The sequence below is a fragment of the Electrophorus electricus genome, chromosome 2, assembly GCF_013358815.1.
Source record: "Electrophorus electricus isolate fEleEle1 chromosome 2, fEleEle1.pri, whole genome shotgun sequence".
Classification (NCBI taxonomy): domain Eukaryota; kingdom Metazoa; phylum Chordata; class Actinopteri; order Gymnotiformes; family Gymnotidae; genus Electrophorus; species Electrophorus electricus.
In genome coordinates this window covers 12,513,230-12,527,880 of record NC_049536.1, presented here as the reverse complement: position 1 = coordinate 12,527,880, position 14,651 = coordinate 12,513,230, and the positions used below count along the sequence as shown (strand labels likewise).

At 41.4% G+C, this 14,651-nt stretch overlaps 1 protein-coding gene across 1 annotated transcript; it reads right to left on the bottom strand.

Moving 5' to 3' along the window:
* Positions 1-5,190: 5,190 nt before the first annotated feature.
* Positions 5,191-12,906, bottom strand: pthlha (parathyroid hormone-like hormone a). The gene is made up of 4 exons (XM_027004070.2): positions 12,723-12,906; positions 12,092-12,211; positions 6,185-6,703; positions 5,191-5,384 (listed from the first exon to the last, which is right to left on the bottom strand). The coding sequence occupies exons 2-3, from the start codon at positions 12,196-12,198 to the stop codon at positions 6,208-6,210; spliced, it is 603 nt and encodes a 200-aa protein (XP_026859871.1). The 5' UTR covers positions 12,199-12,211; positions 12,723-12,906; the 3' UTR covers positions 5,191-5,384; positions 6,185-6,207.
* Positions 12,907-14,651: the final 1,745 nt, after the last annotated feature.

Sequence of the window (14,651 nt, the reverse complement as noted above, 5' to 3'; positions counted from 1 at the left end):
CGTAGAGGCCGATAGGTAAAACTCGTTTTTAGTTATGTATTTGGCAAATAACCAGTTCGTGAAGCATAGATCTTGGGATTTTTTTAGCATGTTCTAACGCTGAAACATATTTAGTCCAATTTATGATGAATTTATTATGCAAAAAACCATTTGAAACCCTGAGCTTGAAACTCACAATAAATGTAGCAAAATATGCGAGGGAACACAAAACACAACAAATAAAAACATATCAGCAACAAACATTCTACACTATGACATTTGTAATTATGAACTTTAATCAATTTTAAAGGTGGTGGTTTTTGTAAAATGTCATTTTTTAAACAAAATTTGGTAATTTGAAATACACAATTGCGCATGTCTTGACAAACAAATGGTCTGAACAAGAACTGGAAGAACTGTCCCACTTTACCTAAGAACATTCTAGCTATGGCTGTGATCTATGTGGAAATATGACAATTATCTGTAATTGGCTGTGGAAGACCAATGATTATTATAACTCTAACTATATGCCCTATAAAGGAGTCATATATATTTGTTTCATAAAAAGAAGAGGTGGCATATTTGACAAAAAGATCTCTTACTTAAATACTGTTCTATCATGCAGTATGACATCCTATGAATGTATAATGGAATGCTTGTGTAGGAAAATAGAAAAGAGAGTTAGAGACAAAAGAGAGCACCATTACACCACTAAAACTCTCTGTGCACCCTCTTTGCGTTTATTTGTTTGCTTGCTTGTTTGCTTATTTACACTCATGTTGTAAATGAGTCTCTTGGAGAAAAAGCCCCCAATTTAAGTATAGAGAGCTTCACTTTAATGAAGTGTTAAAAAAGACTGAATGTGATAGAAATGTGTTTGTTCATCCAAAACATGGCCTTAGTACATCAGTATAACACATTTTAATATCAACACTGAGACAAAGATTTAAAGAAAATGCCAATGCAGCTATAATACCAACATGATTCATCGATTAAAATAATTTCTGAATGCAAAAGATGAGATATTAGAAATCCTTGCAATATCATAGCACTTTGTATAGACAACACCCCTGATATACTCATTCACCCATTTATGGAAGTGAAAATCCCTGCCTGAGTTGACCAAGGCCCATATAGCTCTGCAGGTTCCACAGTAGGTACCACTAGAAAGTATGGCAAGAAACAGTCTGCATATGATGCGCTAGTAGGCCATACTAATTTTGTACTGCAAAGCCATACTACCAAGCTCCACATTCCAAGTGCTCTACACTAATACCCTGCAGTAGTTCACAGAAATCTACAAGCTCCAGAACATCAAGCTTCAGGAATATGTAAACTGTGTTTGCACAGATTTATGTGTATGTTCATGTATGTATGCTTGTGTTTAAGGCATAGTTCCTTATTGTGATCCTTAGCTAAATTTTTTTTGAGCACTTTTTGAATAGTTTATTGTCTTTAAACAAGGAAAATGTTCATCCAAAATGATCATCTTTATCACTAAAACACAATGCTAAATTTTATAGATTCATTTCAAGATGGGTAATGGCTGGGAACACTTGTAAAAAACATTTTGCATAGGGGCAGAAACAAAAAACATGCAACATGAAAAAAGGTCTTCCTGAACTTGTTCTGGAGCAGCACTGAGAATGGCTTCTAGTTCTGTAGGTCCTAATGTGAAAGAATACACAGTGAGGCATGTATCACTTACAGCACTTGCAATTGGTATACTTTGTGATGATGTTTGGCAGGATACTGTGTGTTTTTCTTAAAGGGCTGGGTTAAGATTGTCTTCTTTAGCATTGGGACTTTCAGAAAGAAGACAATGACTTCTTTAAAATTCTTACATATCTTAAAGTCAAGCATCACAAGGTCACTATCTCATGATTCACAATTACTGAAACAACAATAGTACGTTTCAGCAGTTCACAAAATATATATGTAAGGCACTTAATTCAAAGTGTTTTCTTAATCTAATTAGAGCAATCATCTAAACCAGCTGTGTGTCTGCCTGATTGGAGTATGTTAAACCGAGTTGAAAAACACAGTCGACCCTCTTTGTTTGTAGAAGATTTAAAGCAGGGCTTGAAAACACGCTCCTGAGAGCCAGGACCTTGCACCTTTTTTCTGCCTCTGTTGGCACAAGCTTGTTAGTGTTTATTTAAGTGGAAGACTTTTTCATCACAGTCCTTGTTGAAAAGCAATCGGCTCACACTACCTCATTTTTGTCCGAACCACCGTGCTTCCCACAGAGCAGGCGTGTCTCACTTCACAGAGTGTTAAAGTGATCAGGGGGCAAAGAACCAGGCAGGTACAGCTCGTCACGCTCGCTGTCTTGGCAGGATGTCCTCTGAGCCAATAATCCTAGTAATTTTCATGGCTCGTAGTGTAGCCGCCCATCTAAATTGCACAGATGTTTCCCACGCTCACAGCACGATCGATTTCCCTGCCGGGGAAGGCAATTGTCCAATCCAGTTCTTTCGGACAGCTTCACAAGACATCCCTAGAACATTCAGAGTCATGGCTGCTTCCTCCCTAAGACGCCACTGCAGTCAAGATGCCAGGGCCCTGACTGATGAGGTTAGTTTCTGGCACTGCAAACGGAAGCCTCCGGTCTTGGTGCCATGCTCCTTTTCCTTTTACTGCCTCAGTTACATCAACGCCTAATTGCATGCAAGACATAGACGCTCATAATCACATGTAATCACTTAATAGGCTACTTATATTCTTTATTCATCTTCCAAAAGTGCTGACAAGGTCAGATCTGAACACCTCTTGCCATTTAAGGAAATAGTCGGACAAATGGATTTCCAATCTTCAAATATACAAAAATAGCCATATGCATCAATGGCTTGGCCTTTTTTTATTTCTAAGCACTATTGTGTGCTTACCTCATGTGTAAATAATGTTTTACTAGTGGAAATGTATTTCATTCAGATTATAATCCAAGGGGAGCATCACGAGGCCATCCTGCCAGTTTAGAAATTCAGGTCACGCCTGTGTGAGATGCTCGTGTGCTTTCTGTATTGTGTCTTTCAGAACAGAAGTTTCTTTGTCAGCATTGTCAGGGGAGTTTAGCTATGTTAGCCCACGTCTCTTTGCTCTTTTGAAGTCAGGTCTGCTATATTATTTAGCCTTTCACTAACATCAACCGAACACTGTATTTATCAGTCTTTTAGAGGTAGTAGAGACTGTGTAGCTGCTCTGGTTATAGATATATCTGGTTGTAGAAGATCTGGTTGTGCATGCTCTGGTTATCTATTATAAAAATACATTGATATGCAAATCCCTGGGCTAATGTCAATAATGATGTCAATAAATTGCTTAATAATAGCTATGAGAGACAGGCTCCAGGGTAGTGCTTTCTGAAGTTGAGTTTCCTAATCAGTAGAGAGCAGTCTGCTTTCCACAACATGATCAACGTACAATGTACTAACAAGTGGTTAATATGGAGAAGTGGTATATCTGCTAGTAACTGAGTGTAAAAGAATTTATTTTCTGAACACAGTTACGTTTTGAATAGTAAATATCTGACCTTTACAGGTCAAATGTGGTGATGGAGAGCAGAAAAGCTGAAGGAGGTGGAAAGTGGAAAAAGCTTCGGAGATCTAGAAGCATGAAACATACCTCGCTGTCCTTCTTCTGTAGGTGTGGCTGGGTGGCCATGCCATGAGTGATGTAAGCCGTCGTTTATGGTTGTAGTTTGCCTGTTTGACATCTATTACAAGTCCATGGCAGTCCATTAAATGTCAGAGAAACTGAGTGGAATTGCTGCATGAGGTTCCATACGTGAAAGCCAAGGCCTTCACGTTGTATGGAAAAGCTGAGCACTGTCATTCTTTGTGTGAGAGCAATAGAGCGATTGGCTCCAGATAATAGAGAGCATAATGATGCTTTCTCCATGCGTGTGAGCGACTCAGTTTCTCCTTTTCTCAGTACTTAGGCTGCTGCCATTATCTTCACTAAACTCTCAACACATCCACTCATCCCTCCCACTCATCCCATCCAAACACTCATCCTATCCAAACTCTCAACACGTCCACTTATCCCTCCCTCTCATCCTATCTGAATTCTCCTCTCCATCTTGCCTCTCACCCATGCTCCCCTCATGCTTTCATGCATACTTTCATGTGGCTTGGTAGAAGGAGTCAGACAAGCAGCCTGAAGGTATTGTGGATGAAGTGCAGAAAATCCTAATTACACCACAATTTGCTCAGGAGTCGGCTCCATTTGAGACATGTAAATGGGTTGTCCGTGACTATATGACGATCTGTGCTTTTTAAACCAGGTTGTGTCTGTAAAGTGTCTCCTGAATGTGTGTGCATGTATGCATGTGTCTTTCTGGTGGAGTGTAAGTAGGCTCTGAAGAAAATCATTTTACTGCTGGGCTTTGAACTTAAAAATAAATTAAACCACTTAACATGTGCATGAGCCCATTTTCTGTGATGGACAACATTATTGAAAAATTTGTGATATTTTTAGTAACTAGGCACTCTTGCATGTTGCCCTCTATTTCATTACTACACACACACACACACAAACAAACAAACAAACACAACACACAGGAGAATGCAGGGTGACTCAGATGTTTAATCCGTTCAATACAGGATCATTCACTCAGTGCAAGTGCCATAGGACAAGATTTCAGTCAATAGCATGTGCTGTTTATGTACAGTTTGAGCTGTGATCCAACAAGGCAAGACACAAACACCCTGTATCCTGTCCTGGGCGGTAGACAGTCTGGGAAAGAACCATTTACATAGTGTTTTTAGGACTGAATTTGTGGATGACACAGGGCACATCCAGGTCAGCAGCAAAGAAACAGAAAACAAACATATAAACAGTAAACATAAACAAAATGGATGCCAAAGCAAACAAACAAACAACTAAACAGAGAAGTGGGAAGAAACATAAGGGTAGGGCTGTTTTCTTCTTTCAAATAACCACAAAATAAATCAACAACATTACTTGTATATAGATTTATATTTATATATCTAAAGTGCATTATGGTACAAAAATATAGGTCAGCAGCACCTTGATACATTTAAAAAATAAATACACCATTCAAACAAAATAAATTACTGCAAATCTGACATTGATAATTGGCATAGACCTAACAAAAACAAAACAAAACTATATATATATATATATATATATATATATATATATATATATATATATATATATATAATAAAAAGAAGAAAGAAAGCAAAGTATTCACAAAAATCTGTAGACCCACAGAGCACTGAATAATGTTTTATTACCATCTTTTATTATTCGTTTGTCACTAGTCTGGTGCATTGAGATTATTTACAAACAATAAATATGTCCCTATAACTTTCCAAACAATCACTATTACAGTGAGTACTGTAACATTTTAGATGTCCATTTAAAATGTCCTCATGGATCTGAAAGACAAAAAAAAAGAGAAAATTAACTTTAGATTACCTCCAGAGTCACAGTCCTGCTAAATTAGCAGAAACAAGCTACCATTTATTTCATTGTAATTAATTCACTAAATACTAAACAATACACCATATGTGCTGTATCACAAAAACAGGTCACAATGTCTTTTGCAAATGTAATAATACAAAGTATTTTTTTGGTTTGCATGTTTTGTTTCTTTGTTCGTGTGTGTGTGTGTGTGTGCGTGTGTGTGTGTATGTGTGTGTATGTGATATGTGATGCCTCATTATTTTTCTGTGGCAGAGTGAGCAAATGGGGGGATTCTTACATGTGTTTGCAGTTATGCAAAGGAGACACCCTTCCCTGAGCAAACATGCCCCTTTACCCCGAACCCCCGCATGTTGCTCACCCTCCACTCAACATCAAACAGACCACAGTTCCTCTGTGCGGAAGCACCAAAAGGCAAGAGGTGAAATGTGTTTATCGAAGTAGGTGGGTGTCTTCAAGTGACTTTGCGTGTGTACATTCATGTGCAGTGAGTGTGCAGACATGGATATGGGGGACGGTGGCCTCAATGAAACTCCAAATCCACACAGATACATTTTACTTTACTGTTTCCTTATTGAGTTCATTTTTTTGTGCTATGAATGCAGAACTGAAACTACCAAAATTACCAGTAAGTAAAGCATCGTACTCATTAGTTGACTTACTTCCTATAAACTTCCTCACTGAGTCTGCGTTGCCTGTGATTAAAAAAGACGAGACTCTGAGATTTAAAGAGCAGTAGGCCTAGGCTGTTTACCGTTGTCAGAGCCTGACAGTGTCCTAGTGCAGCCACGTTCGTCCTTCCAGGTGAAAGCCACTGCCCACCTCGCCCGCCGCTGGCACCCAGCCCAGCGAACGGGCTCGTCTCTTCCTCTTCTCGCCCTCCCTGCGCTTGCCTGCACGGCCTTTCTTCTTCTTCTTGCCTCCGGCCTTCAGTGCGCTGTCCCTGAATGTCTGTGACTTGTTGGTCTCCTGAGGCAGGTTTGTGCCCTCCTCATCCTCCGGACCGAAGCTGAGCGGTAAGTTCTTGGTGCCACCTGCAGGCTTCGGGTGGGCGGTGCCTGGGCCCATGCTGTCACCAAGGCTGAGGCCTACGCCCACAGGTATGCCCACCATGCCACCCCCACCACCACTGACCCCGCCCCTTTGCTGCACCTCACGGATGTCGGCAGTGTGCACTTCATGCAGCAGTTCCTGCAGCCACAAGCGCCGCTTGAATTCCTGCAGCGTGCGGCCTTTGTCGTGCATCAGTTGGGCGTGCGTCACTGACCGTTTACTGAGAGAGAGAGAGAGAGAGAGAGAGAGAGAGAGAGAGAGAGAGAGAGAGAGAAAGAAAGAGAGAGAGAGAGATATGAAACAAAAAGACCACATATACACTTGTTCATGACTAGAAAGAAAGTGATTTATGCAAGCTGTATGTGGGGGTCATTCATAGTGACCCATGGCCCACAACCCTTGATTTGTCTGGTTGCCAGGTTCATGTCAGGACCCTTTAGCCTAAGTAGATGGCATCTTCCCCACTAAAATATTTTGCTAACTGGCTGTGTGTGTGCCTGGTTTCTCAAAATTACAGCGCTAAACTGTAACAAATGACACCACTCACACCCACAGTGCAAAACAGTGCATTTTAACAATTTATCCACAACATGGATCAACCACGCAGCAAATTGTCCACTCCTCCTTTCAAAGCAGTGACCCCTTTGTGAACATTACAGCATTTCACAAAAACATATCACAACATGGTGATGTGAAGCACCTTCAAAGAAGGTGCTGGGCCATGATACCACTTAGCAGGGGGTCCAGGAGATTTTCAGTTTTGAGATATGCTGCTCTAAATACACTATGTCAGAACTGTCCTAAGATGTACATTGCTGTACAATTACAAAAGCCAGTAACCACACTGAACCATTCATTGTAGGAAAAGATTATTAAAATGTTGAAAGGCAACCTAAACTCTTTTTGCAGTTATTCTAATTAATAGTGCCATTGTGTCTCACTTTAAATAATTTAGAAGTCTGAATGCCTGTACCTCTGACAACTGACAGCTTCTGCAGTCAAACAGCCCTCTGCTATCGTATGCAGTTTTGGATACTGGGCATATGGTCCAAATGTCTTGAAACAATTACACATATCACAGAGCTGGTGCCTTGAATGTGCCAAAGTAAAGCATAATTCAGTGCTATTTCAAAATATTCACTGTTTTACTCTGGAGAGAGAGCGGTGGTGGGTCTGAAACCCACTTTCTACAGCTGCTGGGTCGAAATTAGGATGTACGTATCGCAGCGACCAGCAGATGGCAGTAAAGTATATGAATGAAAGGGTTGGTCACATCAAGACATGTTCAGTCATGTCTTAGCACGCGTTTAAAGCCGATGTATTTCTGCTTAACATCACTCCAACTATACACAATAATGTTCTTTGATGTTCAAGACATTTAATTTCGTCTGTGAACACCAGATGTATTCTGTTGTCTCTGTATGAGGTCATATGCGGTCCAAAAATAAAGTCCTAGCTTGATTATGTGAAACTTTATTTCAGCAACTTACGCTGAACTTACCGCAGTTTGGTCAAAGCCTAACAGGTCCGCGGTAGTCGTATTTGTCTGTACTGGTCAGGTATGATCCGAGCCATCAAATCCAAAAATCAGAATCTCAAACTACGGAATTTGTAACGGTGCAGATATTGCCAGTTTCCCCGTTCCGTTAAACTGATCCGTGTGAATATTTCCCGACGCGCCGTTTCAGATGCGTTTTCCTTTGCAAAACCCGTTTATCCCCCTCCCGCGACTCCTAAACATCGTTGCGGCCCGGGCGCACGTGTGCTACGGGGGAAAAGAGCCGCTCCGTTCTGTCACTCCTCGTTTTTTAGCCATGTATTCTGAGAGATTTATGAGCCAGAAGTGTCATGGGAGTGCAAATCGCTTACACGAAAGAAAAGCCTGTTGCTCAGCGTGCGCAGATCAGTTAACAGATATGAATAAAGTTGCAAGATGAAGGTAAAAGATGAACATTGGAGCCTGTCAGTATACACAAAAAAACCTTGTTCTGAATATCAGATTATAATAATCCCCAACATGGGCACAGGACACCAAAAGACTATATTACATAGAAGACTGAAAATACATAATCCTTATATTGCGTTCCTATAGTTTTATGTGTGTCTTTTTATAGGCTGTGGATTTAAATGTGATATTTGTTGAATATTTTCATATGAATTGGTATATGATATTTGTTGAATATTTTGCTTGGTATAGTAAAGAGAGACATGAATGAGAGATGGTTCTTCGTTATTTCAACACCAGGTGCTTAAGAGGACAAAGAACAAAACCAGATTTAAGGCTCTGTGCACTGTCCAACACAGTACTGCTGAATATTTCAGTGGAATTTAAACATAACACAGGTCTTGTTGAAGGAAGATAAAAACTGGAAACTAGTGACATGAAGGACATCATACATAATGAGTGAAGTGAAGGAGGGAGAGAGAGTAAAAAAGAAAGAGTGTAAAAGCATAAAGGTGCTGAGTCAGCACTGAGAGGGCGAGGAGTAGCGGAACTATATTATCATTTTTGTCACTGTGTTGGATTTCATACTGGGTTGCTCTCCACCCTCTAGTTACTGTTGCCAGTCAAATACATCAGTCAGCCTCAGTGTAGTGTCCCCTGCTAGGATTAGGTGGCCAGATAGGTGCTAAACCAGACTTAATCAGTGTACCCCTTTGGTTATTTGGAGTTAATTTTGGGGCACATGGGGTGTACAAACTTGTAAGGAGAAAAAGTAGAAAGTCCCTTGCATAAAAAAATCCAAAATTAATTTGTAGTTTTCACACCACTGAATATGTGTGTGTGTGTGTGTGTCTATATATATATATATATATATATATATATATATATATATATATATATATATATATAATTATATTTTTTTTTTGCCAGCACAGGTGAAGAATTTGCAAATTTGTAGCATGAGAAAGGGGATAAACATTTTTCTGAAATTGAAACTTGCGTTTGTCAGGAGTGTAGTCATGAGATATAGGCTTATTAAAAAGAACCTGTTCTGACACCACACTGAAAGTGTACATTGAATGCTCACAAAAAGGAATTGCTCAAAACTTTCATTATTTTCTAATGCTGCAGTTGGTGAAGTTACATAATGATTAATAATGGCTTTTTAATTCTATTTCAAATAATGGTGCATATAGCAGTTAATAAGCTAAACTATAATTGTCACTACAGATATATCCTTAAGGTGCCTTATGAAAATAATTTTGCTTTGTTTTTACCTCAAATAAGCCAAGATCAAATGAGACAATGAGGCAGAGGCAGAATGAGAGACACCAAGAGTTAGAAGAGCAGATAACTAGGTGAGAATTTGGCACTTGTCCATCTGGTGCTGCTTGGTATACCTGAGAGTGTAAAGATCGTTTATCTGTGCTGGTTTCAGAATGGCTACAGGGATTTCTGTGGCTCATGTGTGTTTGAGCTTTCCAGGCGAACCTGGCACCAGGCCAGGTTAAACTTGGATAGGAGATATTGTGCCCAGTGGCAGATTGTCAAACTCTGTGGACTTGTCGGCGTTAGCTTGTTGTAAATGGTGAACGCCCTTCTGGATGTTTTTGCGAGCCCGTATGGAGATAAAAGATCTTGAGTGAATTCTGCTGAGAGTGAACCTGTGTTGTTTGGACCCAGATGACTCTATATGATCCTTTAATATCCTCTGTGCAAGCAAGAATTGAGTAAATTAGAGATATTATCAGGACAAAAGGACAAAACATTCAGCTCTTTAGATTATTTTAGACACAGTAGAATCATTCTATGTATTTTCATTCTTGTTTTTTGAGGCCAACGCCCTGGCTCTGGTTTCTACTGATTAATACCTACAACTGTATCTATAGCGCTTGTATTACCACATAAAACATTTGCTCGGTGTGTAAGTTTGCTCACTGTTGTTTGTTTATTCCCACAAAAATGTTTGCTCACTGCAAGAGTGATAGTAATGAAAAAAAGTCTCAATGTTTACTAACGTTCAGAGGCCAATGGTCAATTGATGCATCACAGTCTTTGGAAAGCAGATTATTAAACATCAAAAAGAATGTTCAGACCCATGGTCTCATCCAAACACCCCCAACAAACCAGTCATCAGACTCCAAACCCAACAAACATGTTTGGAACTCGGCTGTATAGGAGTTGGGACCACACAAGCACTCACTCTCACACACACACACACACACACACACACACACAGACACAGACGCACACACACACACTCACATACTCATTCAAACACAGACGTACGAATCAGTCCTGCAACAACACCGCAGCTCCTTCAGATCCGCCCCCTGTAGTTCTTAAGCTATGAGTGCAACCGTGGTCTGAGCCCAGGCAGCAGGGCGAGAGGCTGGGGCAGTGCCTGTTCCTTCACCCATACAGCTGCCCTCATCCACCCTCATCCGCCCACTGATTACACAGGCACATCCATATCTGTCTTGGCTGTCGACCTGCTTGTGCTCTGTGTTTCACCCATGACAGTGAGCTGACACTGCTGATGGTACAAGTGAAATGCTGAAAAGTTACAGATTGCCAGTATTTCTGGAACAGGTAGGCACACACTCATGTGCACAGGTGCCCTTTCACTCTCACTGCCTTTCTCTCTCACACACACACACACACACGCACACACACACACACACACACACACGAGTCATTAAACATGCAATCATGCCTCCTCTCACTGTCTCTCACACACGCGAGTCCCTACTCCCATCTCACCCACCCTTGCTCACCCTCCTCGTTACTTCAATACAAGCTGACTGGAAGGCAGGGCCGAGGGTTCCCCAACACTGCAGGGGGGTTAGCTCTCCAAGGCAGGGAAGCACCTCTCTGTGGCGGTGTTCTGCATCCTGGGCCCTGCCTTTGGCAAGCAGCACATGAAGCTTGTTTGGATAGGCTCCAGCAGGGGAGCCCATTTGTCTTGAGCTGCAGCCTAATCCAGGATCAGCACTCCCCGCTTTAACGCAGCCGTTCCCTCACTCCTGTGTGCTCCCTAATACTGAAGCCCTACTGACAAAGCCAAAGGGAGTCAGTAGAAATGGAGGGTAGTGGACAGCTTGCACATTGTGATGAACTGAGGGTGATCTGAGAGACGGGTGTGTGAGTGGGGGGGATCAGTGCTCCATCAGGTCAGGTTATGGTTATTCAGGCATTCCCTCACCCTCTGAGTAAACAAACAGGTGGGCACTAGCTATCAAAACAGCTCTTGGCACACTCTCCAAATAAGCACATTTTCCAGCGTATTACAGCCAGCCAACTCACTCCCCTACTGAACAGTGGGTGAGCTAAATAATAATAATTAAAAAATATATATTATTATTGTTGTTGTTAATAGTTATAATAAATATTACTATAATAAATATATATTAATAACTATTATTATTATCGTCGTCATCATCATCATCATCATCATCATGGTCTTTCTTATATATAACATTAATTAAAAAAGTCTATTATAGTTAATATTATTATTATTAGTATTTAAATCCCTGCTAATATTATTGCTTTTATGTTTTTATGTAAATATACATGTATTTCTACTGATTAGTGAAATTAAAGAAAGAAGTGTTTTACAAAGAAGAAAAAAAGCATTAGATGATAAAAAATGCATAAACTTACATTCTGTTGCTGAGGGCATCGATGGGCCTCCCATAATGTGGCACTGGAGAACACAGCAAGAACACGGCCAAGCACCAATGTTGCAGCACCCTCCATGAATACAACATCCTTATGCTCAGTCTACAACAACACAACACACACACTGTAAGATGAAGTTCACAGCCCACATACCAGAGGACACAGAAAGGTGGATAGCAGCTGACTGATTTTAAAAGTAGCTAACTGAGGGTCGGTAGACCTGGTAGTGTATAGAGAAATGTGACTTTTGCCTGTGTACATCATGCTATTTTTGGTGCATAAGTGAAAACAGACAATGGAACAATTCATTTAAACCACTAAACAAATGACTGTCCTGTTTTTCCCCTGCTGCTTTGTGAAAATACGAGTCGGGGAGTTCAGACTTCTAGCCTGCAGTGCATGTTTAACTCAAACCAGTCCAGTCCACTTCAGAGAAAGAGGAATGATAAATAAATACAATTTAAAAAAAAGAATTCCAGCAAGTCCTCTAAGCCACAACAAAACATAACAAAACCCAACTCAGCTGGGGAAATGCAACAATTCCGAGGACCAACACACGCACAGAGACAGAGGGAAAGAGAAAAGAGAGAAAGACAAGAGAAAGAGAACTTACTCTCCCCACAGTGATGTCTGTTTCTTAGAGTCTCCACTTACTTCTGCCTTACAGTACTGTAAGACAGAGCAAGCTCTCTCAGAACGTCCAGGCTGCAAGGACCCAACAGAGGAAACAACGGCAACCAAAAGCAGCTCAACAAGCAGGCTCGCTCCAGGTGAATCCAGGTGCTGACGTCCTCTGACGACCTCACCAACTTAGGCACAGACTCACTCTCCAGCAGGAGTCATTTTCTAAAAAAAACCCCAACCAGTCCCTTTCTTCTTCTCCCTTATCTCCAAGGAAACTCTTCTAAAGTTGAATCACCCAAACCAAGCCGAACGGCAGAAGCCACGGAGGAATCCAGAGGCAACGTGATGTGAAGTTAGCCCAGTGAGAGTCAGTATATGTATGTGTGTGTTGTATGCGTGTGCTCCAGGTGGTCTCAGCAAGGCAGTCTCTCTTGCTCTGCTGGCTGAAGCTGAGGTCCAGACTGTTATAGAGGTGGCCGAGGGACCGGCATGGTGATGGGAAAGTTTCAGCATAACTGTCTGTGCAGGTTGTGGGTGAGGGAGGGGTGAGAGAGGGTGGGAGGGAGGACAGGAGGAGAGGTGGTAAAGGAAAGAGGAAGAGTGGGAGGGGGGAGGTTCGGGCTTGGGGAGTCCTCACAAAGACTCAGCCCTTGTGTACTGCAGGAGTGTGTGTGCTTTGAGAAAGGCCAGATGTGGCAAGAAGGTGGCGCACAAGGAACATTTCAGAGTGTGTAGAGATAAGGGAATTGGTGTGTGCGCGCGCGTGTTTATGCGAGTGTGGTGTGTGAAGAAAAAAAAAGTAAAAATAGAACTAAAAAAAGGAAAAATACTAATTCATTGCTCACACATGTTCACACAATAGATGCAGACATCCCTAAAAACACACTTGAAGGAAGTTCACAACATTCTTCACACCCACAATAGCCAATTTAGTGCGTGTGATAAACTGCATTTGGAGGCCAGAGCACCAGGTTCAGAGACATGGCAAAGCTCATTAGAAACAAACACGCTGGGGTTGTGGCACAGGATTTCTTTATATTCACTAGTGACTTATAAGAGAGACCAGAGAGCTATTAATTATGTGCACTTATTTCTTTTCCACATGCTTGAGACATTTTTCTGTTTTGTTTCATAACAAGTATGAATAACGAGCATGGATGAGAAATTGCTACACTGTGCACTACATCAAACTACTGTAAACATACAGCCATAGTTCAGATCATAGGGGTAACATTCAGCATCCTAAGAATGGAGATAAGTATACAACCTTTAAAATAGAAAGTCTTAACTGATCTGATCTGATCTGATCTGTCTGTCTGTCTGTCTCCCTCTGTCAGCAGGCAGCAGTGTATTGGATAAGGTCTTTAGATGATAAAATAACAGCGCTGCTCTGCAAGCATTAGCAGAGCTCTGAGGATTAGGATGGTCAGTTCTGTAAGCATTAATCCCCATCCTGCATCTGTCTTTGAAACTAAGTCTGCTGACATTTTCTGAGGGAAGCTGGCTTTGTCTGTGACTCCCCAACATGGTCTTGTTTGACGACTTTTGCAGGTGCTGTGTGTGTGGTGATGGATTAGTGACTAAAGGCCATGGATGGCCTTTCTGTGGCAGATTTTAAACACACAGCTCCTTGTAAACGATGCACACTACTCTCTCACCAAGCTTCCCCTGGCTTCACTGTCACCTGATATTGAGCTGTACATGCCTCAGTAGAGCTTGGTTTCAGCAAATCTGGCTTCAGATAAAGGGAGCCTCTGTGTTTTCTCTGAGTCTGGTGCCGCTGGGTCTGTGATGTTCAGTGTCATCGACCTGGAGGACCACACTCCCAAAGTCCAAGCTGCATCATGTTCTGAGGCCTAGTCTTACTGCACCATAATCACTGGGGCATTCTGCTGGACCCACAACAGCCACTACACCC

Bases quoted from the DNA above. Each gene is read 5' to 3' on its own strand.
- pthlha (XM_027004070.2), bottom strand. From the start codon at position 12,198: ATGTTGTATTCATGGAGGGTGCTGCAACATTGGTGCTTGGCCGTGTTC. The intron at 6,704-12,091 runs GTAAGTTTATGC...TCTCTCTCTCAG, and splicing joins GATGCCCTCAGCAACAGAAT to TAAACGGTCAGTGACGCACG.